The 26,022-nt window shown below is 44.9% G+C and overlaps 1 protein-coding gene across 1 annotated transcript in view; it reads right to left on the bottom strand.

Annotated features, from left to right (window-relative positions):
* Positions 1-9,599: 9,599 nt before the first annotated feature.
* Positions 9,600-26,022, bottom strand: part of LOC100761806 (alpha-1-macroglobulin-like) — a 41,108-nt gene continuing 24,685 nt past the window's right edge. Inside the window, exons 15-34 of the mRNA XM_035448485.1 lie at positions 25,828-25,921; positions 23,396-23,558; positions 22,764-22,992; positions 22,067-22,193; positions 21,564-21,685; positions 21,281-21,332; positions 17,984-18,067; positions 17,320-17,496; positions 16,991-17,078; positions 16,383-16,539; positions 15,934-16,008; positions 15,452-15,629; positions 14,617-14,855; positions 13,178-13,396; positions 12,940-13,064; positions 12,610-12,700; positions 11,842-11,910; positions 11,342-11,444; positions 10,554-10,589; positions 9,600-9,622 (exon numbers count right to left, since the gene is read on the bottom strand). Coding sequence (XP_035304376.1) covers positions 9,600-9,622; positions 10,554-10,589; positions 11,342-11,444; positions 11,842-11,910; positions 12,610-12,700; positions 12,940-13,064; positions 13,178-13,396; positions 14,617-14,855; positions 15,452-15,629; positions 15,934-16,008; positions 16,383-16,539; positions 16,991-17,078; positions 17,320-17,496; positions 17,984-18,067; positions 21,281-21,332; positions 21,564-21,685; positions 22,067-22,193; positions 22,764-22,992; positions 23,396-23,558; positions 25,828-25,921 — 2,451 coding nt within the window. The remainder of the gene's footprint in view (positions 9,623-10,553; positions 10,590-11,341; positions 11,445-11,841; positions 11,911-12,609; positions 12,701-12,939; positions 13,065-13,177; positions 13,397-14,616; positions 14,856-15,451; positions 15,630-15,933; positions 16,009-16,382; positions 16,540-16,990; positions 17,079-17,319; positions 17,497-17,983; positions 18,068-21,280; positions 21,333-21,563; positions 21,686-22,066; positions 22,194-22,763; positions 22,993-23,395; positions 23,559-25,827; positions 25,922-26,022) is intronic.

Here is a 26,022-nt window from a genome sequence, read left to right as displayed (position 1 = left end):
TGCTCCCACTACTATGCATGCTCCATGAAGCTGGCAATAATTTTGGTTACTTCATGGTGTGCCCTAGAAGCAACAAAAGTATGTCACTCATTTGACACAATTATTTGAGGAATAATCACCGCTGTATTACTTTCCCTGGGTTATCTATTTCCATTGACCAGGATTAGCAGAGGGAGGGAGAGGAAGGAAGAGCGGAGCAGAACACAACACAACTCTACAAGGACCTGGTCTAAGAGAAGACACTATGGGATCCATCCTCCCTGAAAATCCTGTCATCAGGAGTTAGGTTTTGAGATAGTAGGGAAAAGTAAACAACCAGGAAACAGCCCAGGAGGGGGTCATCATTCATCTCTCCACTCTCTTCTGGATGTAGGGGCTTTGCTTGGGTCCTGCAGAGACAGTAGCGGGGAGAACTCCACCACTGCTGTCACATCTGGGGAACTCCCAAAGCACAATGATACCAGCATCCCTTGTGAGAATAAGTAGAGGCCGAATATGTAGAAACTGAGGGATGAGAAATGAACACAAAAGATGGAGACTGAGGTCATATCCAGCCTAAGCCTAGGCTAACCTGACCACAGGAACTCTTGTTTATAATCCCAGGAACAAGGCCAGGCTCTGGCCATGTTTGTGTCCCTGTGACCACAGGCCCTGTCCACATGAGACATGGATAGAAGAACCCAAGAGGTGATGCAGTAGAGGTATGACCTTGCCAAAGCCCACAATGAACCATGTACCAAGTGACCACAGCCTTGTTCACACTTGGCTCCCCACAGCCTTTTTCCTGTCCTCTCTTGGCACACTTCCAGCCTAGTGACCTCACACTCTGGAAGGTTCTTAATGATGCAATTTATTTCTTCCACTAAACTTTTGGCAGTTTAATGCTTCCCATTACTGAGGTAGAACACAGTTCTAAAATGTGGTCCATCTCTTGGGCCCTGGAGACATCAGAGGTAGTGTTCGGGGTCCTGGTCTACAGGGATTGTGTGTGGAGGTACAGATTAGATCTCTCACTACACTTGTGTGCCTGGTTCCTCAGTTTGGGGTGTTGCTAAACATCATGCTGGTTGAGCACAGAGACAGCAAGTGAGGGAGGTAGTCTTGAGCAACCCGGAAGTTGCTTGTGGGGTAGGAGAAAAAAGCATGTGCCCAGGTGCTGAGGCAGGGGAGCTGTTCAGTTCAGTTTCCATGGTGGGCAACAAGCCAGACAATTCCTTCCTTTGGATTTTGAGATGAGAGTGTTCTTTACGGGGGCCAGATAACCTCACAGCAGAAACCTGGGATCCCAACCTGAGCACGAGCAGTCATCCAGTTGAGGAACTTGATCAAGCCTCTGTGATATTTTCCACTCTTTAGCACGACTGCACAGAAACTTCCCTACTGGCCAGCAGGGCTGCAGTTCTCAGGGTCTCAAGATGCTGGAGAGGTACACTCTGGTAACTGTGCTGTGGCTCTGTCAAGGTCATTAGGAGGACATGTAGTAGGCTGCACTTAGGTCTTCGTGGAACGTTGTTGCTGAATTGAGTGTGAGTTATTTGATCTGTCTTCCGGGGGAGCTGTTGCAAACATGCCTGTCCAAGATAATAGTTTGGAATGACTTCTTTTTTCTTTTTATTTATTTATTTATTTATTTATTTATTTATTTATTTATTTATTTTTTGGTTTTTTGAGACAGGATTTCTCTGTGTAGCGTTGGAACCTATCCTGGCACTCGCTCTGGAGACCAGGCTGGCCTTGAACTCACAGAGATCTGCCTGCCTCTGCCTCCCGAGTGCTGGGATTAAAGGCGTGCACTAACCAACGCCCGGCTCTTTTTTTCTTTTTAACACAATGACATTTTATTCATGAATCCACATGGAATGTTTCCTAAGGTACATTTTTATTTTTCTTCTCCCAAAGTGTTGCTTTGATAAAATGAAGGAGAGGTGCATTTTGGCTCATAGTTTTTGGGATGCAGTCCATTATTTATGGTGGTGATGGCACGGCAGAATTCCTAGTGGCAGGAGCGTGTGACTGGGACACCTCTCATGTACACAGACCACGATACAGACAGAGATGAGTGCTTGCATTCAATTGACCTTTAAATTTTTTTAAAAAGAGGCCCAAAGTATTTAGGTTTTATTTATAAAGCTCCTTCTTGCTGTTGTACAGTTAGCAAAAATGTTGCTGCAGTCACAGTCTAACTGGTAGGCACAGGTGGCTATCCTGCCACAGCAAGAGTCTTACATGAAAATAGAAAATATTTACAGTTCTTTCTTTGTATTGAAAATAGATTCTTCTCTCATATAATACATCCCTACCTCAGTTTCTGTCTACTCCTGCCACTCCCCCCCAGGGCCCCATCTCTTTCCCTTCAGAAAGGAGACAACAACCAAACATGGTAAAACAAGATACCACTGGCCCCCTTCTTTACCTTTTTTATTCACTCTGGGGCTTATGGTATGGGACTAGCCACATTTAGGGTGGGTCTCCCCTCCTCCGTTATTTCTTACTGGAATACTCAGTCCCACCCAAGTGTATCTCCTAGGTGACTCTAAATCCAGATAAACTGATTATGAAGATTAACTATCACTCAGGCAAGATGCCACTTGTGCCTGTTACACCTTTGGGAGCCAGGATGCTGAGACTAACAAGGTGGAAGTGATGTCCCATGCCTGTGTTCCTTAGGAGGTGGAGGCCGGAGGATTTGGAGTTCAGACCTAAATCAGAGCTTGTTTTAAGTATACTTCAGGATATACAGTGTCTTGGCAACCTCCTCCTTACAGAGAAGTGCACAAAACTAGTTTTTCTGGTCCTCTGTCTAGGTGGCTATGGCTCAAGACTTGAACTGCTAATCCTTGCCAATCTGTTTTCCTGGTTCAAACTCAAAAGCTGCTTAATCTCTGAATGGAGATTAACTTTACAGACAAGGATGAAAAGCCCATAAAAATTACCTTCACTATCTTATAAACAGTCTGACTCACTCTTTTGAACTAATCAGAAAAAGCCCAACCAAATAACAAATGTATCTTCCAGGAAGTTGAGTAAAAATGTGGGGGTGTTGAGGGCACTGCTTCCTGTGATGGTTCCCGTTTATTCAGTAACTCCTATGCTCATCCTTGTCCTCCCCCCATAAACCAAAGCAGTTCATTTCTTCTAGAATTCAACAAATCCAACTCCAGATGGTTTCACAAGGTGACAAATCCCCCCTGATATGTGAATTCAGATACCAGTCTCTGACCCAAGGCCACCTACTGACTACACACCACCAAACACACACACAGACACACACAGACACACACACACACACACACACACACACACACACACACACACAGATACACTCTCTCTCTCTCTCTCTCTCTCTCTCTCTCTCTCTCTCTCATACAAATATATATGGCTGAAAATGTTAGGGAACCCAAGTCCTCCAGGTTACCAGGCCATAAGCCTTGAAGGCTACAAGAGGGCAAGAACACACCCAGGCTCCCACCACTGATACTCAAGGGTCAGAGGCAGCCTGCCTATTGTCACCAAAATAATATGGCTCACATATTAACCCTTACCCAGACAGAGTGACCCCTGTCATATAACCCAAGTATGCCCAATTCCCCTACGTTGGTCAGGTAGCATAGGTCACATATTAACTGAGCCTGCTTCCCCTTGATTCGAGACCCTTCCCTTTTGTCTGAAGGTGTTAACAGTAGACACCTTGCTTTGTCTTCTTTGTGGTAGTCAGAGCCCTTGCCCGTACAGCCTGTTGCTGTTGTTAGATATCTGTTGACTAAAGGATGATCTGACTCAGCTAATCTCTCTCAAAACCTCTCTCCTTTTCCATCCTAAAACCAGACAGTGATAGAGCTGGGTGGTGGTGGTGCACACGTTTAATCCCAGCATCTGGGAGGCAGACTCAGGAGGATCTCTGTGAGTTCGAGGCCAGCTTGGTCTACAGAGGGAGTTCCAGGACAACCTCCTAAAGCTACAGAGAAACTATGTCTCAAAAAAACAAACCCCCCCAAACAAACCAAACAGTATTGTTTTGGGGAAGGGATGTTTACTCAATTTGGGGGAACAAGTTTAGAAAAGAATGCACAAAAAGTGTGAGTACAAAATCATTTAAAAACCGAGTAATTGATCAGAGGATCCTGGATGATGGAGGGGCTTAAGCCACCAGACTCACTGTCCTCAGGGTGACTCCACCTGAAGTTTCAGTGTGACTTGGAAATTCCCAAGGGGTTCACCCAGGGAAGCAGGAGATGGTCCATCAGTGATTTCTGGGGTGTGGGTGTGGGTCATTCTCCAAGCTGTGTCTGAGACTCTGTCCTTGACTTTGGATCTCCACTGTCCCCTGTCTCAGGTGATAGGTTCACTCTCCAGAGACTGTTCTTCACTGTATAAATAAAGTCAGTGTACCAACCCCCAACCCCCCCCCCCTTGCTTGTTCCTGAGGTAGCTGAGACACACTGATTGACTTGATTCTCATGTAATTTGCCTAGAGTATGGGTGAGGGATTTAGAGCAGTAGAACGAGGGTCTAGAGATACCCAAAGTCATCCATCCCTGCGCTTTAAATCTCTTCAACTGGAGTTTTGTTTTTGAAATTACAGACTGCATCAATGGTAACCTCAGCGCAGACAATACTTCACCAGGTCCAGGTCCTGATGACCAAGGTCATTGCTTTTTTTTTTTTTTTTTTTTTTTTTAATCTTTCAAACCAGGGATTCTCTGTGTAGCCTTGGCTGTCTTGGAACCCTGTAGACCAGGCTGGCACGAACTCACAGAGATCTGCCTGCCTCTGCCTCCCAAGTGCTGGCATTAAAGGCGTGCGCCACCACTTCCAGGTCCGGCATTGATTGCTCTTTCATTCTAATAAAGGCATTTCATGCAAACACATGAATGTAGAGAAAAGATCCGGGGAAATGACCCAGCACCCCAAGTTCAGCTGCAGCCAACAGGCGGAAACCCCCCTCCTCATCCATAGTCCCACCCACACTCTTTGAAAAGAATCCCAGGGAGTGGGTTATCACCCATGCTGGCGTTTTTGATCTTCTTTTCTTTATTTTCCTTTTCAGTACCAGCTTCCTTACAGAGAAAGTGAGATGGGAGAGAGGCAGGGGGCTGCGGCGGCGGCTGGGTCGGGGGATCACAAAAGGGAACGGTGTTTTAAGGAAAAGGAGCCCAGCGTGGCTTTCATGTCGACCCCTCGGGATTCCAAGACACTCGGTGACATGAAGATCAGCTCAGGGCCGGGGAGTCGCTGAAGGAGGTACTCGTCGATGGTACACGGGTTGCAGGGCCCTGTTTTCCCGACCTGAACTGAATTCACAGAGAAGAGACTGCGATCGCTGAGGACAGCGTTGTCCCCACAGCTCTTGCCTGCTGGCGGCGGCGGCGGCGGAGGGAGCCGGGGACAAGAAACCAGAGTGGCTCCTGCCCCCTCTGCCGGCTGCCTGCCTGGATGGCAGGCAAGGCCCACAGCAGGCGTGCCGCTAGAAGAACGGGAAAGGCGGTGTGGGGGAGGGTCTCCTCAAAGTTTTATCCCCCATCTCATCTGCAGGCCTGCAGGGCTCGGGCACGGCCAGGCTTCCAGCGGGCCCCAGTGGGCCAGCACCTGTGGCGGCGAGCACAGCACGATGGCAAGGAGGACCAGGCCTCTTTACCAGGGGAGCAGCCTCTTGGTGAGTGCTTCTGGCCTCCTGGATGACAGGCACCTGTGACCTCCATCACTCCTTTAAGTGAAAAGTCAACAGCAGAGGATAATTGTTTCACTGTGGATGCAACTGCAGGGCAGAAGAGCACAGGCCTTTGTCACTGCTGTAGTAATCATACACGCAGGGTCACTCAGCCAGCAGGGGGTGCTGGTGAGCACATCGTCTTCCCACTGCTGGGAAAACCAGCATGGGACTGATCCAGACCCCCAGAATGTGGGTGTCAGTGAGGAGACCTTGGAAATCTATGGGGCCTCTTGTAGTGGATCAGTACTTATCCCTAGCATAGGAATAAGGGACTTTGGGAGCCCATCCCACATGAAGAGATACTCCCTGAGCCTAGACACAAGGGGGTTGGCCTAGGCCCTATCCCAAAGGATATGACAGATTTTGAAGACTCGCCCCGCCCCCATGGAAGGCCTCACCCTCCCTGGGGAGCAGAAAGGGTATGGGATAGGTGGGGTGTTAGCTGGAGGGTGGGGAGCAGAGGAGGAGGGGAGTAAGAGGGACCTGGGATTGACATGTAAAATAATTTTCTTTCTAATAAAATAAAAAGAAAAAAAATTATGTATGAGATCTGCCTGCACGTTTCCCTGCAGGCCAGAAGAGGGCACCAGATCTCACTACAGATGGTTGTGAGCCACCATGTGGTTTCTGGGAATTGAATTCAGGACCTCTGGAAGAGTAGTCAGTGCTCTTAACCTCTGGGTCATCTCTCCAGCCCCCAGACATGCTTTCACCACAAGACAGGGCAGGTCCCTAGTTAATTATTGAACCACTGGGTTTGTCTTTATCAGCCACACGGTCCCCGTTCCTGTTGGTTGGACAGAACCTGGATGATCGTACTGTGACTTCCAGGCTCCCACTGGGATCTCAAAGATGGCATGTTCCACTATGGAACCACGGTGGGGTCATCCTACCAGCCTTGTCACACAGCTGCCTGGGACTTGAAGGCAAACATTATTTCCCTTTTGAATACATGCCTTCTTTATAGTAGCCAAGGCAGTCACTGTGGGGTATGTGAACAGGTTTCCCTGTGGTCTGTTCCCTGTAGGGGACTCCGCGGACAATTCAGACAGTGCATGGCACAGGAAAGTCGACATGTCTGTTTGTGAACACAGAGGACCTGGAACTTTGTAGTACCACCTCCTGTACCCTCAGTTAGGTAGAAGGTGGCAGCTGATAACAGCCAAGGAAAGAATCCTTGGAGGCTGGCATGTGCCTAGGACTCAAGCGTGCTGTCTGAAGACTGAGGACTACAACCAGATGATCAGAGAGCTGGACACAGGCACCTGAATCTCTGTCAGGACCATAGTTGGACTGTTCTTCCTAGTTCTCAGGTGTCCACGACTCGTGACATTTGAGGGCAGTCCCCACACCCCTCACCCACTCCAAGATTCCAGGATGCAGGATATGGCTTCTCTCCTGGTCTCTGCACACACTGCTCCTCCTTCAGCCCCCACCAAGGCCAATAAAGAGCAGAGAAAGGGGGGCTCTGTGAGCTCTGGCTTTTCGTTCCCACATCCTTCCCTGTCAGCTGCCACCTGAGCATTCCTCTGCTGCTGTCGGAGACCTCACCATGGCAAAGCAGAGCCAGGCAAAGACAGAACCCACCGCATTCCACATGAGTTGCAGTGCCCAGGCTTCCTGTCCTTCTGTACACTGCCCCTGTGTGGGGCCTGAGAGCATCACCCAGATCCTCTTACAAAAACATTGAGTTGTCCAAACTTCCCAGAAATGTCTCTAAGTCAGAAAGTCAGTATTGGATAAATCGAAACAGCAAAGCAGGTTTCAAATACAGTTAGAGTATAAATATGACAGGGTCCACTCTGCTTGCATTTTTTTCTTTTTTGAGGGGAGAGTTCATGAAATAGTCTAGCCACAGCAACAACCCTACCATGAGACATTAGGCCCTGCTCCATCTTTCCTACTTACCCACCAGGGAGCGTAGACCATCAGGTGACCACTTAGTACTCTATTCTGTGTTTCTTTCTATTATGGCCTGTGCCTTTATAAATGTTAAGTGTCCACCCCACCTACTTCACAAAAAGCTTCACTTTCGTGGCTGGGGTGTGGTCAGTGGTTGAGTGCTCTCCTGGTCTTGGTGAGACTCTGGGTTCAATATCCAGCATTGTAAAGGTAGTTAAGCCAACCTATAGTATATATATATATATATATATATATATATATATATATATATATAACATCTGAATCTGTGAAGATGGCTCAGTTGCTATGCAACCATGAGGACCTGAGTCTGAATTCCCAGCATGCACATAAAAGCTGAGTGTGGCTACAGGTGCCTGTCGCCCTGCTATTGGAACCAGGAGACAGGTGGCTCCTATGAGCTCATTGGACAGTCAGCTCCTGGTTCACTGAGGGACCCTGTCACAAAGGAGCAAGATAGAGATCAACACCAGAGAATACTAACGTCTCCCTCAGGCCTCTGCATGGGTGGTCGTATACACTCAATTTTGTAGTCACATGTGTGCAACACACACGGTATCAAAAGCAACTCAAGAAAATTCAATGCTGTGAAACATGAAGGCTTTTAAAAGAGATAACTTTCTAGTGTTCAGTTGCACCTAATTCTTTGGTTTACAACATCAGCGTTTTGTTTCCCTGGTGCCTCCTACAGATCCTGGTGAAGACACAGTTTCAACATTTCCCAGACAAGAGGACATAGAGCAGGCAGAGCCCATGTTCAGTGCAATGTGTGCAGTCTGCAGAGGCAGAGGCCAGCTCTCCCTGAACACTGGTCTTATGTCACTGCTGTACATGCTTAGCAATGCAGAGTGGGGGCTGGAGAGATGGTGCAGAGAGGGGTTCAGAGCACTGACTGCTCCTCCAGAGGTCTTGAGTTCAATCCCAGCAACCATATTGTGGTTCCCAACCATCTGTAGTAGTATCCGATGTCCTCTTCTGGACTGCAGAGCACTCATTCATAAATATAAGTAAAATACATGCATACACACACACACACACACACACACACACACACACACACACACACGCTTACACAAGAAATACAGAGAGCAATACAGAACTCAAGGGTTTAGATGCAGATTCTCTCATCACTGAACACAAAGCACCCAAGATGTGTCATTAACCCAACAATGAGCTCCCTTGCCCCACCACACTGAGATGATCCTCACTGAAAATGAGCAAGTCATTCCAAAGCCAGAAGAGAAGGCTGCAAAGAAGAAAAGACAGAAGAAACCAAAGACACAAAAACTTATAGGATGGCAACAACATAAAAATATGCAAATAAGACAGAGACCTGTTGGTTGTCTTCATTTGTAGGCATCTTAAGTGTTCTCATGAGATAGATCAAATGAAATTATATATTAAAGTTAGTTTTTAAAATAAGTTGGAAAAGAAAAAAACGACCTAGTCACTCTTACTCTTGACATCACCCCTTTCTCACTTTATCTGGAATTCTTGTGGTTATTCACAAACACGCTTAGGCAGGTATGCGCCATCTAATATTGTGCAGCAGCCCCCCTGGTATGAACATACCACAGTTTGTGAGATTGCCATTGGCCAATTGATGAGCATTTGGACTGTTTTCCAGTGTTAGAAAACATGGATTAATTTCCCCTGTGTTCTTGTGAGGTAACTGAACACTTAAACAATTTTCCACTTTATAGTATTTTCTAGTGTATCTCTTTCTGTAACTTCTTTAGGTTCTGTGAAAGTGCTGTGGAGAATAAAAACCTTGTCTCAGAAAATAAGTATAATGATAAAAGTACAAAAAGAAAATGAAATATAGCTGTAAATGTCATAACTTTATTCAATATATAAATTTTATGTGTCTCTAATTCCCTTCCATTTATTTCACTGTCCTTTCTTCTAACAGGTCTTGGTTCTTCATGTCTGGAGAAATCCATCTGATGAAATCTACAGGTCCCCATTTTTAAGCATTTCCATGTCCAGCGTCTAAAGAGAAGAACAGAACTGTTAGAGGAAGTAAAAAACCTACTAAAGACCTAGTTTTAATATTCAATTCTAAATCTTTAAATTTAATAATCTTTAGATGATGAAACTGTTCTCAGATTTTCTTCAAAGTTTAAAAAGAGAGCCAAAGGTGCCACAGAAAATGATTCACTGTGAAAGACAAACCCTGTCAGTCAACATAAAGGAATGTCTTCTATATTAGATCTTTCTTGTGCTGTATGGCTGATTGCAGTGACCCTGAACTTAACCAGAGGACATTTTACAATGTCTTAAAAATGTGGGTGGGCACCGGGTAGAGAATGCAAACATTAGTTGATTTAATTTTTATGTCTTACAAATTATTTTATATTTTTTTAATTTGAAATTTTATCATATTATAGCCCCTGCCCCAACTCCTCCCAGATTTCCCCCTTCTTCCTTACCCGACTTCATGTTCTCTCTCTGTCTCTGTCTCTGTCTCTGTCTCTCAAATAAATCTCTCCAATTCTTAAATTTAGTTAAAAACAAGTCACTCCCAGGTACTAGTAATTATATTTCACTAGCATATTTCTTTTCTTTTCTTTATTTATTATGTATACAACATTCTGCTTCCATGCACACTAGAAAAGGGCACCAGATCTCATAACGGATGGTTGTAAGCCACCACGTGGTTGCTGGGAATTGAACTCTGGACCTCTGGAAGAGCAGTCAGTGCTCTTAACCTCTGAGCCATCTCTCCAGCCCATCACTAGCATATTTCTATTAAGAAATTCTACAATGTATTTGATATAGTCCAATTCATTGATGATTCACCAGAATTTATATAATACAAAATGCTGTACTAAAACCCAGCCTAGTATTGAGGACTCAAGAGGATGTTCATTTATTTTCTTTACATTGGCATTAGATTTGACTATTTATACTGTACCAGTGCTGAAAGGGGCACTGTATTCTTCAACCGCGAATTCATCTAGAACACAGAAATGATGAGGCAGAAAGTGGTTAGTTGTGGATAAACCCTGTCAGTGAAGAACAAAAGCATAAACCACATCTACAGAATCAATGAAAATAAAGTCTATACTAAGTTATTTTGATTGGGGGTGGAGAGGAAGAGAACCGGGTCTCTGGAATAGAACTGAGGTGTGGACTACAGGCTTGCCGTGCCTGTAGGTACCACAGGACTCAGACAGCCCCTTCTCACACCTGTGCCTCCCTGCTAGCATTGCTCTTCCTTCTCTGTGTCTTTCCTCAATTTAGCAAGGAGACATCATTTATTACAGTAATGATGTCTAATGCTGGCAAGTTTCAAGTTCAAAACCGGAGCAAATGGAAGAATTTCCTGCTCGATCCGGTCTCCTCACATTTGGGGGATTTAAAATAGGTCAAATGGTAGGTTCTGTGTCACACATCAGTAGCAAGATGTGATCTAAAAGAATATTGCTATTCTTACTCTTCCAGAATAATCCAGCCTAGAGCAAGCAACTTTAAAGGGAAATTTAGATAGAATTCATGATCAATTGTTTCGTGATGTCCTCCCCGGAATGGCCCTAGGCTGGTTTAAGTGCACCCAAGGGGTTAGTGCGCAAAAACATAATTTTAAGTGACCATAAACTCACTTTTTCTTCCAGTGAAAGATTGTGGAGTTTTGTTTTATTTAAGATAACTTTTAATTAGGCCAGAATCATTTCCTGTTGAAGATCAGCGTATCTGGATTCCACTTACCTGTCTCATAATAATCATACACTTTTACTGGAGCTGGTTTTAAGTTTTCTACTGGGATGTCTTGTTCCACCAAGAATGAGAAACTCAGGGTGTGATTGGTGAGCTGGAGAGATAAGAGAACAGAATTGGACTCAATGATTAACTTAGTTGTTAGTCGCCATCTTGTTTCCTTAAGATATGCCAAGCTGCAGGAATGTGCGATGCCCCATTTCCCAGGCTGGAAGAGAATGGGACATTTTGCTGTCTATACCGTAACTAGATGAGTAAAAGATGCAAGGACAAAAGGTGTGCGGGTGGCCAAGCTGATCAGTTCCGCTCCCATTTTCCTTTGTAGCTTCTTTTGTCCTCTGTGTGCGTGCGTGCGTGCGTGCGTGTGTGTGTGTGTGTGTGTGTGTGTGTGTGTGTGTGTGTGTGTGTGTGTGATAAAGGGGTGGCAGAGACTGACTCTTTGGAATCTTGATGGTGTGGTGAGCAATTCTTACAGACCCCAAATCACTTACCTTTTCAACATAGACTAGAACATGGTTGGTGTTCACTTCAGTCCTCTGAATATTAGAAAGGTCTTGGAGCTGTTGATAAGCCAGAAGTATGGGGTGAGGGAGGTTTATGCAAAGAGCAATTTTCAGGTATTTTTCATATACAAGGCTTCCCTGAAGAATCCAAATCACTGATTTTTTGTTTCTTTAGGAACACTAGTCATAATGATAATATTTATTGAATCCTTTCTATTTATATGTATGTATATAGATACATGTATGTGATTATACATATACTAGTAGTGTATAAGGGGATATACATACATGCATACATACATACATACATACATATTTGTGTGTCTGCAGAATTGGGTATAAGGCTAGAACTTAGGCCTCATACCAACATACTAATAACCAATATAAGCAGTAATAAGTGATAGAATCACACTCTGGAGAGGCAGGTCTGCAGGAGTAAGCCTTTTGAAACTATATCAGTAAAATCAAATAGACAAACAGTGTGGCATTGCCACCTGCAAGAGTCAGTGTTAACCCTCTCCACCTATGGTTTAGTGTTTAGCCTTTTCTTTTTTATTTGTTTTACACACCAACCACAGTTCCCCTCCTTCCCCTCCTCTTGTTCCCCCACCACCTCCCTTGCAACCCACCCCCATTCTCTGCTCAGAAATGGTCAGGCCTCCTACGGGGAATCAACAAAGCCTGGCACATTAAGTTGAGGCAGACTAAGGCCCTCCTGTGTTTAGCCTTTTCTACTGAAAAGGGCACAGGGTTTACCTTTTTCACGGTTGACTTCACAGGTATGAAGCCTGATACCATCTTCACATCAACAATGACCATGTTGGAGCTGGGTCGCTCTCCCGTATAGCTAGGATGGTAACACACAGAGATAAGTCCTGCTGACGAGGTGCGTCGGGATTGATTGAAGCCAGAAATCTAACCTTCTTTATTACTCAGTTTCTCTAGCTACCATATCTGTGTAGCTGTTTGGAAATCTCATCATTTTCCTCTCCTCTCTTCAGATAGATTATATATGCATATATGTAAATATATACACACACTATATATGTAAATATATACATACATATATTGCAACTTAGGTTTTACCTTACGTTGATGTGAATCAGGAATGTTTTGTAATGTTCATCAGAATTGACGGGGAGGGTGTCAACCTGCAGAGTGAAGGGCGCTTTTCCTTCTGTCTTCGGAAGGATGTTGTATTTTAGAGACACCTGAAAACAACCAGAGCGAAATTCTTTGTCTCAGAGCTGACAACTTCTCACAGCCTCTTCTAAGTAACTCCACTCTTTACTTAGCAATGAAAACGTAACCCTGGAGGCCTCACCTGGAGGTACGCACATCCTGACCCTGACACTTCAGTGACATACTTTCCAGGGAGATCTGGCAGCCTGACTTCCTGCAGCAGCAGGCGGTTGTCATTGTGAACATGGAACTTCTGAGAGAAGGTCCCCAGAGACTTGATGGTGACCAGCACTTCTTTCTTACTTCTGGTAAAAGTGGCTGCTCCATATTTAGCGAGGGCTTGGAGAGCCACCACTGTATCCTGAGAAAAAGAAAGATACAGAAATTGCAGCGGATGGAGCGATAGCAATGCCACACCGCATGCCAACACTACTTCCTTTGAGGATTATTTAGTCAAAAGCACAGCTGATTATTTTAACTTCAGTACAGTTCAATCCTGTTTACTAATGGTGACCCAACCTGGGTATTTTAGGGGGAATGAGTTTTATCATTTACACAGATTACAGCATATACAGAAATATGAACTGAACATGTATCATCAGTAGTTTATAAATCTGTGTGGCAATATTTGTTGTAGAAATTTGAAATGGGGAAGAAAATGTAGGCTACGATAGAAAAAGAAGACTGAAGATGAGAAGTAAGATAATTCTTGAATAATGAAAAGTATTTATGGAGAGGGGAGAGGAGAACGTGGAAGAGCTGGCATGTTGTAAATGGTCCCAGAAATGACAGCAAGTCCATTCCCGAAGCAGCATAAGGACTTGGCTGCCTAACAGGGTGAGTACACATTTACTACGGACAGGAAATGGCTTAGACAGAAAATTAGAGAATTTTAGTCTGTGGATGGAAACAAAGTTAATTTTCTCATGGAAGTAATTCTAAAGAAACAGTGCTTTGGGAAACCGGCCCCTGGTGATGTTGAGGACCTTCATCTGTGAGAAGATGATGAGGATGGAAGGTGAACAGAGAGAGCAGTGTCCGTCAGTGAATTAGGCCGGGCCTCGGCCATGGAGGGACGGAGAATGTAAACGTCAGAAATGAAGATTCAGCTATGTAATCCCTAGAATATGTTTGTGTTTCCATATGGATTAGGTGATGTATTTTCCCTCATAGGGTGTACTGGCTGGTTTTGTGTGTCAACTTGACACAAGCTAGAGTCATCAGAGAGGAAGGAGCCTCAGCTGAGGAAATGTCTCCTTGAGATCCAGCTGTAAGGCATTTTTCTCATTTAGTGATCAAGGGAGGAGGGCCCAGCCCATGGTGGGTGGTGCCATCCCTGGTCTGCTGGTCCTGGGTTCTATAAGAAGGTGGTCTGAATAAGTCAGGAGCAGCAAGCCAGTAAGCAGCTCCCCTCCATGGCCTCCGCATCAGCTCCTGCCTCCATGATCCTGTCCTGTTTAAGTTCCTGTCCTGACTTCCTTCAGTGATGAACAGCGATGCTGAAGTGTGAGCCAAATAAACCCTTTCCTCCCCAACTTGCTCTTTGGTCATGGTGTTTCGTCACAGGGTCTCTCCACAGACCTGAGTGGAGGAGAAGCCCCCGTGGGAGTTTTGTTGCTTGGTGATCCATTTCACAATTTTGGATGCTGAAGACAGGTCCTCTGAAGAGCGGCCCAGTGAAGACTGGGAAGGCAAAGCCGTAAGATAGGCAAGAAGCACATACGCTGTCATTTCCACTTCCGCAGAAGGCGCCCGTGGTTGATAGTAGGGCGTCTTCACTTCCTGAATGTTCCCAGAACGTCGCCAGTGCATTGAATCATCTTTTAAATGGAAAGGGTAAATTTTTTTTGGCTTAAAACATGGTTTTAAAATCTAGCTCATGAGTGATGATAAGTTCAGCTAATGAGCTGGCACACATGAAATGAATGGATGTTTTAGAACAGTCACAAGCAGATTTATTATTATTATTATTATTATTATTATTTTATTATTTTGAGGCAAGGTCTCATTATTTAGACCAGGCTGGCCTAGAACCTGGAGATCCACCTGTCTCTGCCTCCTAAGTGCTGGGATTAAAGGCGTGAGCCACTATGCCTGGTAACAAGCAGATCTTCACCAAAGAAGTACATCAAGCTCCCAGATGATCACTCGGGAAGTTATTGTGTCTCGTATGTACTTATGAGGCACCAGCAGTTGGATTACATAAAATAATGTGTGTCAATAAAATGGTTGATGAGGCACCAGCAGTTGGATTATATAAAATCAATAATGTGTGTCAATAAAATGGTTGATATCATTTAAGAGTTGGGTCAATGAGTTTCTCTTGCTGTCTTTCTGGCTACGGCAGCACACGAGTGACTCTATCTGTCATCATTAGTGACCATAGTTAAGTATACTTTGCAATAGAAACTCCTACCTTCTCTCACAGCCTCTCTGTTGAGTGATTCAAGCAGCTCGCTTCGCTTGGCTTGGTTTCCTGCCAGGGCAAAGGCATAGGCCAGCAATGCCTTGGTATAGACATGACTTCCTTGGCTCTGTGAGATGGAGGCCCAGGCTGTTTCCAGGCAAAACAGAGCATTTCGGACAATACTGTGCTATAAATAAAAGAAGACGAGAACCAATTTTCAAATAACAGAACCAGGCTAGGGAACTTTCCCCAGGCTAACCCTGGGTTGAGAGTCATACTGTGACAACCCCCCAGCATTAGAATTTGTGCCAGGGGAGAGTTTCCTGTAAATCTTTTAAAAAGGACTAATTCATGTCACAGTGAAATGTACCAAAATCAAAGACCACAAAAACTGGAGGTTTCCTCAGGGGATCAAAGTTGTGTTATTTTTTTTTTTATTTTTTAATTTAATTCCTTATGTTTGCGAAGGAGGTATAGGGGTGTGTACGTACCTCGACAGTCAGTGGAATCTCCAGCAGAGCAATGGTGATGTAGGCAGAGAGTGTCACTTCATCAGCCACACCGCCCTGGAAGGGCAGAGGGGGAACTCTCACACACCGGCATTCGCTGGAACACTAGAGCCTCTAAGTTCCGTCACTGGGATTGAGAACTCTTTTTTAATGTCTGAATCATGTGTATATGTGTGTATTTATGTGTCAGTTTGTGCATGAGTGAAGTACCTATGAAGGCTGGAAGAGGGCATTGGGCCATCTGGAGCTGGAGTCACAGATGCTTGTGAGCCACTTGAGGATGCCGGGAACCCAGCTGGTCCCCTGCACTAGCACTAAATGCTCTTAATCACTAAGTCGTCTCCCCAGCCCCAAGGATTAGAGAACCCTTAGAGAAGCCTCCTTCCTACATGTCACAGCCTTCAGAGTCTAGAGGAGGAACAGGGCATCACCTTCATAGCGTTGTTGAGCAGATATCCAGACTGCTGGAAACAACCATCTTCCTTTTGTTTCCCTGAGAGCCAGTTGAGAGCTTTGGTGATGTGTGTCTTCTCTATAAAGATGTGGGACTGAGCTTGAGCGAAGGCCTTGAGAACGAATGCAGTGAGCCTGTCCAGCAGGAAAGAGACCGAGACAGTAGGGCCGCCTCACTTTTGAAGCTCGCCATGTGTTGCCTGCAGACACTGATCTTCACAGCTCCGTGGAAGTCATTTTGGAGGGTCTTAGTTGATAGCTTTCAGTCGCCCTCCCATCACAGCTGCATTTCCCAAATGACTTCCAACTGTCCCAATCTACATCTCTCACCTTGCCTCCTCTCAAGGACAGCGAGAGCGCTTTCCCCGTGACTCTACTTCCTGACTTACACCTCTATTTCTTTGTCTCACTATGATTAGTGGTGTCGGCAGAGCAGGTGGGTTTTCTGAGGTCCGTAGGAATGACATTGCAAGTTTTAAGAATAAGTAAACCTCCCAGAAAAGAATCCCAGGTACCAGAGAACAGCCATTTCTAGACTCTGAAATGCCTCCGATCAGCAGAGCATGAAGACACAATTTCATCTTACCAAGTATTTCCCTGGCTGTTCCCACCTCGATCCCCAAATGTGCTGTACGAGCCATCACTGTGCTGATAGTTCAGCTGCCTCTGATACCCTGGAGAGGAAATTTCAGTCATTTATGAAGTAGAGTGCCATTAGACAAGTATTATTATTCATTTGTTTTAACCCTATCAGAGAATCATCGAGTAAACATTCTTTTTTTCACGTTTCTAAGGCTATTGACACTTGGGAGTCATTATTCTAGAGAGGGGCAGTTGATTGGGAATTACAGCAACAGTGATTACCAAATCTGAACCAAAGAGAAGGCATTTAGAAGTTCAGGTAAAATGGCTCACCGCTGACGAGGTGGCTAATGGCTTTGGACTGGATCGTCTCCGTCAGCTGCTGTGTTTCATTCAGATAGTTGAGAACATAGATATTAGGGACAAAAAGGACCATGTTTTGCTCTCCACAGCCATAGGGCATCCGGACAAGATTTTGGAGGTTTTGCATTGCAGAGCCTAGTATATCGCCTGAGGAGTGAAAGGTTATTGCAAATTAGAGGAATATAGAGATGGTTTGTATTGGAGTAGGGAAATATAACTAAGAGGCCACGTTATTAATGGAATGAGAGACAAAAAATTATACAAAAATTGAGAAAACAGAGAACAGGGAAGAAACTGAATGGCAAGAGGTAACATCTTTTCTGAGGGGCCATAATGTCTGGGAAAATGGAACTATCATTTTCATATCTGCTAGGATACACTGTCACCCAGCTGATCACTTGAAGATGAGGACACAGCCCTTATTAGCTGTCCGAGTTAACTAAAGCATACCACATAGGACAGCATCCGTTAAACCTGCTTTCTCGCTCTCGCACAGGGCAGCCCCGAGCTTGTAGCTCCTGTCTCAATCCAACCCCTGGTGCTGGGTGACTTCATTAGTCATGCTTGGTGAGACCCCATGTATACTGGGATTACAGAGAGGGACAGCCCTTGTGGCTGGGGCTGAGAGACTTACCCAAAACGGAGTGTGTAGCCCTGGCAGATCCTTCAACCACATTGGGTGGAAGGTTCAGTGACCAGTCCTGATGTAATTCAGCATCTAATGAAGGAAGACAAACAGGACATTAGTGACAAGAATAGTGTGAGCTGGGAGGGGATGTTTTCCTTAACATTATCTAGATGGAGTCTTTCTGTTTCTCTTGGACCTTAAGCAGTTTCTTGATGTAGTTCAGTTTCTCCCAGAGCCACCACTCATTGTCTCATGACAAAAGTTCATATTGCTTATATATTTGTAGTAAATGTCTATAGCTTTCCTTATAAGCCTGTATGTTACTAAGACTTCCTTCTTTCTCCTCATGGATTATATTAATTCTCTCTCTCTCTCTCTCTTTTCTTTTTTTGGTTTTTCTGTGTAGCTTTGGAGCCTGTCCTGGCACTCGATCTGTAGACCAGGCTGGCCTCGAACTCACAGAGATCCACCTGCCTCTGCCTCCCGAGTGCTGGGACTAAAGGCGAGCACTACCAACGCCAGTCTCTCTCTCTCTCTCTCTCTCTCTCTCTCTCTCTCTCTCTCTGTGTGTGTGTGTGTGTGTGTGTGTGTGTGCATGTGTGTGCACTCATGAGGCAGGGTCTCACTGAATATAGAACTTGCTGTTTCAGCTAGACTGGTTGACTAGTGGTCCTCTGGGGTCCTCCTGCCCCTGTTCCTGGGTCCCTGGTGCTGGCTCGGATTACAGGTGTTCACTGTCTTGCTCGGCTTTTATATGAGGGCTAGGATCCAAATTCAGGTCCTCACACTTCCACAGCAAACGCTTTACCTACGGAGCCATCTCCCTAGCTGTAATTCCCATCACTGTTAATGCTTTTATGTAAGCATTTATCCCTCAGATATGCATTAAACATGTGATTGGTGCTGCATTCTGTCTTATGTGCTGTGAAAGGCGACTTTCAAAACTCATTTCCTGACTTTTTGGAGCTTTCACTTTCACGAGAAGGGTTAGGAAAACGAGTGAAGATGTATTTAGTGAGACTGACATTGGTGGGTCCTGGAGAAAATTAAAAGAGGCTGTTTATGGATGGAACTAGTAAAGTGCGGGCAACCAGGAAGTGGGAGGCTGGGGAGGTGATTCACTATGGAAAGACTCATCGAGAAAGTCGTCAGTATTCAGAGACCATCAGTAAGATTTATAGATACCATTGGAAAAATACTTCCAGGAAAAATGAACCAAAAAGTATAAAGACTTCAGAGGGAGAGGGAAGAGAAGGCTGGCGTGGCTGGCTCACAGCAAGGGAGAGACAGAGCAGGAGGCCATGACGCGTAGGGGAGGGAGGGCTTGAGGATGATGTTAAGGGTTGGAACGTAGGGGAGCTGTGAGAGGTGTGAGCACAGGAAAGACACATTCTGACTGATTTGATATGTTCTTGAAGGGAGCCCTCTTGCTGTACAAGAGGAGATGGTCAGGGGGTCAGTTAGGGAATTGCTGAATTCTGTTTTCTCTTCTTTTTTCTTCTTTTGAGATGTGGACTTAAGGTCTGGCCTCTGTTGGCCTCACACCTGTGATGTTCCTGTCTCATCTTACTAATGGCTGGGGTCTCGAGTATGTGCCACACATGCAGCTCGGTTAGGAAGTCACTGAAATAGGCCAGCCAGGGAGAGGACTACAGTAGAAGTAGATGTGGCCAGAAGTAGGTAAATTCTGATGTGACTTGAAAGTGGAGTGATCTGCATTTGTGAACGGATTGGGGTGCAGTAGAAGAGAAGTCACACGGTAAAGGCAGGGTCGACGTTTTCACGCCTGCCGTGTAGGAGAATGAAACCACCACAATACGAGATGAAGGAAGCTGGGGGGAGCACATCTGTGGGGCCAGCAGTGCTTCCCTTTGCCTGCAGGGCAGTCCCGAGGTCCCTGTTAGACCTGCACGCCTCTGTGCGCAGAGGATGACTAAATACAGGAATCTGAGTTCAGAAAGGAGATACGCACCAATGATGCAAGTACATTCGTGAGCTCTGGTACTTAACGGTTATTAAAGCTATGTGCCTAGATCTGGGGAGGTGGCTCAGTCGGTAAAGTGTTTGCCTTGTAAGCATGAGGACCTGAGTTCGATCCTCAGAATCCATGTGGGAAGAAAAAGCCAGACATAGTAGTGTGTAGTTGTAATCCCAGCTCCGGGGAGGCAGAGGCAGGGAGATCCCTTGGGTTTGCTGGCCAGCTGGCTTACCTTACTTACTAGGTTAGTGAGAGGCCTGTCTCACAAAAAACAAGATGGACAGCACCCAAAGTACCATGCCTAGGGTTGACCTTTGTCCCCCATATGCACATGGACTTGTATGCATCCTCCACAGGAACACACACACTCACACACAGTGTATGTAGATGAGACTACCAAAGATACTGACGTGAATGGTCTCTAACTTGCAGTGTGAGAGCGATGCACAGTCCGTAGAAACCACCTTGAATTCTGAACACCACCCTTTCCCTGGACTAGTGACACAGAAAGCAACACTCTAGAGATGCTGGCCAGCAGCAGCCACCTTCTGCTTCAAGCCAGGATGGGAATATAAGAACAAACAATCGTGTTGCTAATCTATGATATCCCATAAGCAAGGTATATTCAATGAATTTTTGATGCTTATTATTTTCAGTTTGTGATGGATTTAGTAGGTTGCAATCCCTTTGTAAGTTGAAGGGACATCTCTATAGGGAACAGACTTGTAGGTAAAGCCTCACCTTGAGGAACTTCTGGATGGTGCACAGCTTTTTAGATGGAGATCTTTATATCACAGTATCAGTCATATACTGTTTTGGGGTCTATGCCAGTGCACCAGAGACACTGTCAATCAAAGCATGAGTGTGCATATATTTTAATTACTAATGTAACAGTACAACTGAACAATGCCACACAGATCCTTCAATATCCTCAACATAGTTTGAGGAGGAGTTTTGCAGACATAGATGTATTAGAAAGAATCCTGTCCCAGGTCAAGGCATTTAGTTTCATCACTAACCAGGAGCTTTCTAGCAACCTTTGCACTATGCCTCTTTATCATTAAAATGTGACAATAATGATAATAATAATAATGATAGTATTCTCAATGGCACTTATCCTTTATTCCCCTGGGGAAATTGAGCCTATTTTGAGAGATTCTCATCAAGAAAGGGCTTCTCTTCATAAAGTATCTTTAGGTTTCCATGGAAAGAGCATACTAGTTTTTGCTTCAGAGTAAGCCATATCCCAGAGATGACTTTTCAACAGCTATAAATTCTACTAAATGGTTTAACTTGAGGAGAATTTTATGTTTTGTTATACATACTTGATGGACATAACAGTGCGTTGAATGTTTGTTCCTTCTCGATTCCTTCAGGCTTAGCATTAAAAAAAAAAAAAAGTAAAATGATATATAACATACAAAACCCAAACCAAACCAAACCAAACCAACCAACAACCAAACAAACAAAAAACAAAACCCCAAGCCAATTGCTTTGAAGTATTAGTAAAAAATTGAGCTGTAGACCCATGTACAATCTTGGAAATGAGATAGAGTCGCCCGGATTACAAACACAAAGCCATACGACAGAGTCACAGTACTCACACACCTCGACTAGTAAGGGCTTGATTACAGTGTCCTTCCGTATAAGGGATGGCACTTCGGTCACCTCATTGCCACACAATTCTGGAGACTGTAAAGCTTCTGCAGTAGCTGTGAAGTTCACCTCCCCTGGGAGATACAAATTTGATGGCTTTAAATGATAATACGTGAGATGACCCAGCAATTGAAGATGCTTGCTGCCAAATCTGACACCCTGGGTTTGATCCCTGGGACCCACATGGTAGAAACAGAGAAGCAGCTCCCCACAAGTTGTCATCTGACCTCCACATGGGCCTTGTGGCACACACCCACAGCAAATAAATGAATTTGAAAATTCAGAAAAACAGTTCTACTGTGTTAAGTGCTTCCCCCCAGTGTACACAGTGGTTTTCTGCTTGGTTGATCAGTTTTAAATTCAAGAGGAGGAAAAGCATGCATTGGGCTCACAGCCAGAGCAAACCATTGCAACACAAAGCATGAAATCAGTCAACAGCTTTGCCACTCACTCACCTAGCGACTTTGGGGTCACAGCCCAGGACACAGTATTTCTTCCATTGCCACAGATGCAGTGAGAGTCTGCATGGACCCCCACTGGGACAGCCAGGAAATCAGGAGAGACCTCTAAGTCCACATGGATCTGTTCCCGAACGCAGAGAGGCAGAGAGAGTTAGGGGAGGGACGAGAAGCAGATACTGCAGACCAGGCCAGAGGCTTTGAGATGTGTCAGGATGGGTAAATCCTAGCACGTACTTTGAAGTTTAGATGTTTGCAACATAGGAATGGTGTAAATGCCTGGAATTTCTCTGTGCCAGAGGAGAAGGAGGAGATGTTTCTTTAGACAGACTAAATACAGAGTCATTTAGTTGGGCATGGTGGCATGTTCCTATAATTCTATCACACCGATGGTTGAGGCAGGAAGGTGGGCATTTTTAGGTCAGCCTGGGCATGTGCACAGTGAGACTATCTGTCTCAAAAAAAAAAATCCAAAGAGGAAAGAGCAATCATATGGGAACCATATCTGAATTTAGGAATATTTACACAGAGTACTGAATGAAAACAGTGTGTCGCCAGAAAGCTTTTCTCTGAGTACTTGCTCCCTTCTGAAATCGGGGCATATCACACACACACACCCCTAGGAGGGGCCTGAGGAGTCCTAGGTAATGGGGGGTGATGGGGTTCCCACTCACTTCCAGAGACGAGCCCTTACCCGAATGCAGTGAGACATATAATTGAACACTGTGGCTTTGAGGGTGAAGGCTTCTCCCCGAACCACAGAGTAGGGGAGGGTGAGTTCCAAGAAGAAGGGCTGGAAGACTGTGAGAGGGATGGTTGGGGAGAGCCCAAGGCCAGTATCTCCAGACAGGCAGATTGCACTGGCTTTCCACTCAGTGATGGAGTCAGGGACCTTCACGGCCAGCTCACTGCCGCCCGATGCACTGGTGTGGAGAGAAAAGGACAGGGAAAAAAACCCAGAATGTGGTAACTCAGAAAACAAGTGTAGTAAACACAGGACTAAGGGACTAAGTCTCAGGGCTTGAGGCTTCTATTGGGGGGTCTCTGGAAGTCCTCCCCATCTCTCCCCTCCATTCTTACTTTTTTCTCCACTCCCTCCCCTTTGGCTTTGTCCCCCACCTCCCCCAGGGGAAAAGACAGCTTCCAGTTTTCTGTTACTTTTGTAAACTGGGAACCACATGATGGGGAGAAGAATTGTTTCGCTGTGAGAGTCGTGAACTGTAGAACTTGGTTCCTGAAAGGATCAGGAACCACGGATGACACCAAAGTCCCAGAGCAAGACTCACACTCTCACCTACGCTAAGTCCCCGGGGGCACTCAACTCACTCCAGTGGCACCATGTCCCAGATCCAGGTTTCCGGGAAGTACTTCCGCACTGTCTCTCTTACTTCCACCACTGGAGCATTTTCCATCATGTCCATTTCGTAGCTCGTTGTTCTGAAGCCCCCTCTTGAGGCTGCTACCATAGGCAAGGCTTGTGGTGACAAGGCTTGTGAGAAGACAACAGAGAAGCCCCACAGTGAGACCCGTTCTCGCAACGGAGTTTGAATGGTTGTTTGTCTAATTAGAAGAGGGTCGTCTACCCAGTAGTCACTTTTTTTATATTTTTATATATTTTTCTTACTTTGTGTATTTTATGCATTTGTTCTATTGCTTCTATAGAGGTGAGTATATTTGTCTTTACAAAGCAAACACAGCTTTCTCTAAGACGGCTGTTCCCCTGAACTGATAGGTCTCTCACTGGCATTGGCAGTGAACATCAAAGATCAGGAAAGGAAATTAGCTGCAGCAAGGTTTCGGAAACCTGACTCATTTAACAGTGCACAAGACAGAGAGACACAAGCGGCAAACAGTAGGATCTTGGAATGTGTGTGCTACACACCCTAGCCTTGGACACGGATCTCAGCTCTGGATGGGGCTGTGTCATCCAGCATGGAGACTGGGGAAACACTGGCAACAGTGAAAAGGTCTCTGACCATGCCACAAGTAAAAGCTAATCCACAATCAAAGGTGCAAGGGATCTGAGCTGTTCTCTCAGTTTGCATCATCGCTTTCGCTGTAACCTTGGATCTGAGCATACAACACGTGTACTTTGCACTGCCTGTCACTGCTTGATATTCCCTGGCCCAGATTCCATACTGTTGTGTGCTGGGCACTGCAGCAGTTTTAGTCTCCTCATAAAGGTTTCTGCCCGACACAGAAGCATAATGGCTTAATTACAAAAACAAATAGTTTTAATATTTTCCTTCTAGCACACAGGCATCAGGTTAGTCCGTCTCTGGAGTTTATCATTTAGAAAGTCTGAATTTTAAAAACTGCTGCTATTTGAGTTGTTGACTTGAGTTCGATAAACAAACAAACAAAACGGTCCAATGAATTTTAGCGTGGAATTACGCACAAAACAGCTAATCATTTCTGAAATGGCCACAAACATGCATCTGCTATTTTTTCTTTACTGTGTTTTTATGTGAAGTGCCACTCTCAGCATTGCCGAGTAGAAAGCTAACATGTCAGCCAAGGCTGAAACACACTGAAGATGCTTCAGATCCTGTAGTATCTGATATCCATCCACAATTTAGTTCTTTATGCAAGATAGACAAGCATATTCATCTCATTAGCATGTAAATTTGCTTTTGTTTTTAGTAAATGGTGTACCAAAGAATCGTTCTAAAATAAATTTCTTCTTTTTTTTTTTGTTTTTGTTTTTGTTTTTCGAGACAGGGTTTCTCTGTGTAGTTTTGGAGCCTATCCTGAAACTCACTCTGTAGACCAGGCTGGCCTCGAACTCACAGAGATCTGCCTGCCTCTGCCTCCCCAGTTCTGGGATTAAAGGCGTGTGCCACTAACACCAGGTTTAAAATAGATTTCTTTGTCCTTCACTGTTATTATACATTTTATATTCTTAGCTATTTGATGCAGCTTACTTGCTAGGGTTATATTTGAAAAGAGGCTACAAGTGCACAAAGTTTAACAAGTCCGTTATACACCATGGGGATCAGCTGTAATCTTCACTACAGCTGGTCCTCGTGACTTCACCACAGGCAACTTACTGTGATCATTGGTTGATGGGAAGCCAAAGAGGGGAGGGAACTCCAGAGAAACAGCTGTGCAAATGTAACCACAAAGGTGGGAGGCACCTTCAGAGGTTAATGAAAAGTCCCTCTAGGGTAGAATGTTTATTTCAGGTGTGTGCTTACCGTCGTTAAGCAATTATAGAATAAAACACCATGGAGGTTAGGACAAAGGCATCTTTTAAGGCAAGACTCAGTGAGACAAAAGAAATAGACTCACAAATAGCTTCTGTGTGAGCCTAAAGAGAAGCAGCATGAAGCTCAGCCCCTGAGTTGGAGTGCTGGCTGTGGGCCGGAGCCTCAGTTGCTGTCATGACTGACTTAGGCATGGTGTCTACAGAGGGGATATGAAAAATTGAGATGATTGACATCTAGGATAAAAAGGCCAATTTTGCCAAGAGAAGGGAGAGAGGGGAGAGAAGTGGGGAGGGGAGAGGACATGGGAGGGAGGCAGGAAACCAGTAATGCTATCTGAGTTCTATTTTTGGCAGAGGATGTGACTTGTGTATACATTGCCAAAGGAGTGGAGTGGACCCTAAGATGTATGACTAGGATGTGTACATATATGTATGTGTGTACATATATATGTATATATATTTATGTATCCTTTGAGCTCCCACCCTATCCCAGAGAACCACCGTTTTTTTGCTCCCATTTTTCTAGCAGACAAAGAAATCACACATTTACCATAGGCTACAGACATTCCTGGATAGGCTTGAGGCAGCTGGCAAAAGCGTGGTTTGTGGATTTTGGAGTTGGTAAAGACTTTTAATCCTATAGACTGGAAAAATATTACATGTTAAAGCATATTGGAAAATCCAGGGAGGGGGTTTAAATTGTTCTCAGCTAAGAGCAGACCTCTAGAGGAACAGTTGTATATGT

Source organism: Cricetulus griseus, chromosome 8 (genome assembly GCF_003668045.3).
Source record: "Cricetulus griseus strain 17A/GY chromosome 8, alternate assembly CriGri-PICRH-1.0, whole genome shotgun sequence".
Classification (NCBI taxonomy): domain Eukaryota; kingdom Metazoa; phylum Chordata; class Mammalia; order Rodentia; family Cricetidae; genus Cricetulus; species Cricetulus griseus.
Note: the sequence above shows the minus strand (reverse complement) of the source record. Positions and strands in the feature narration are given on the sequence as shown.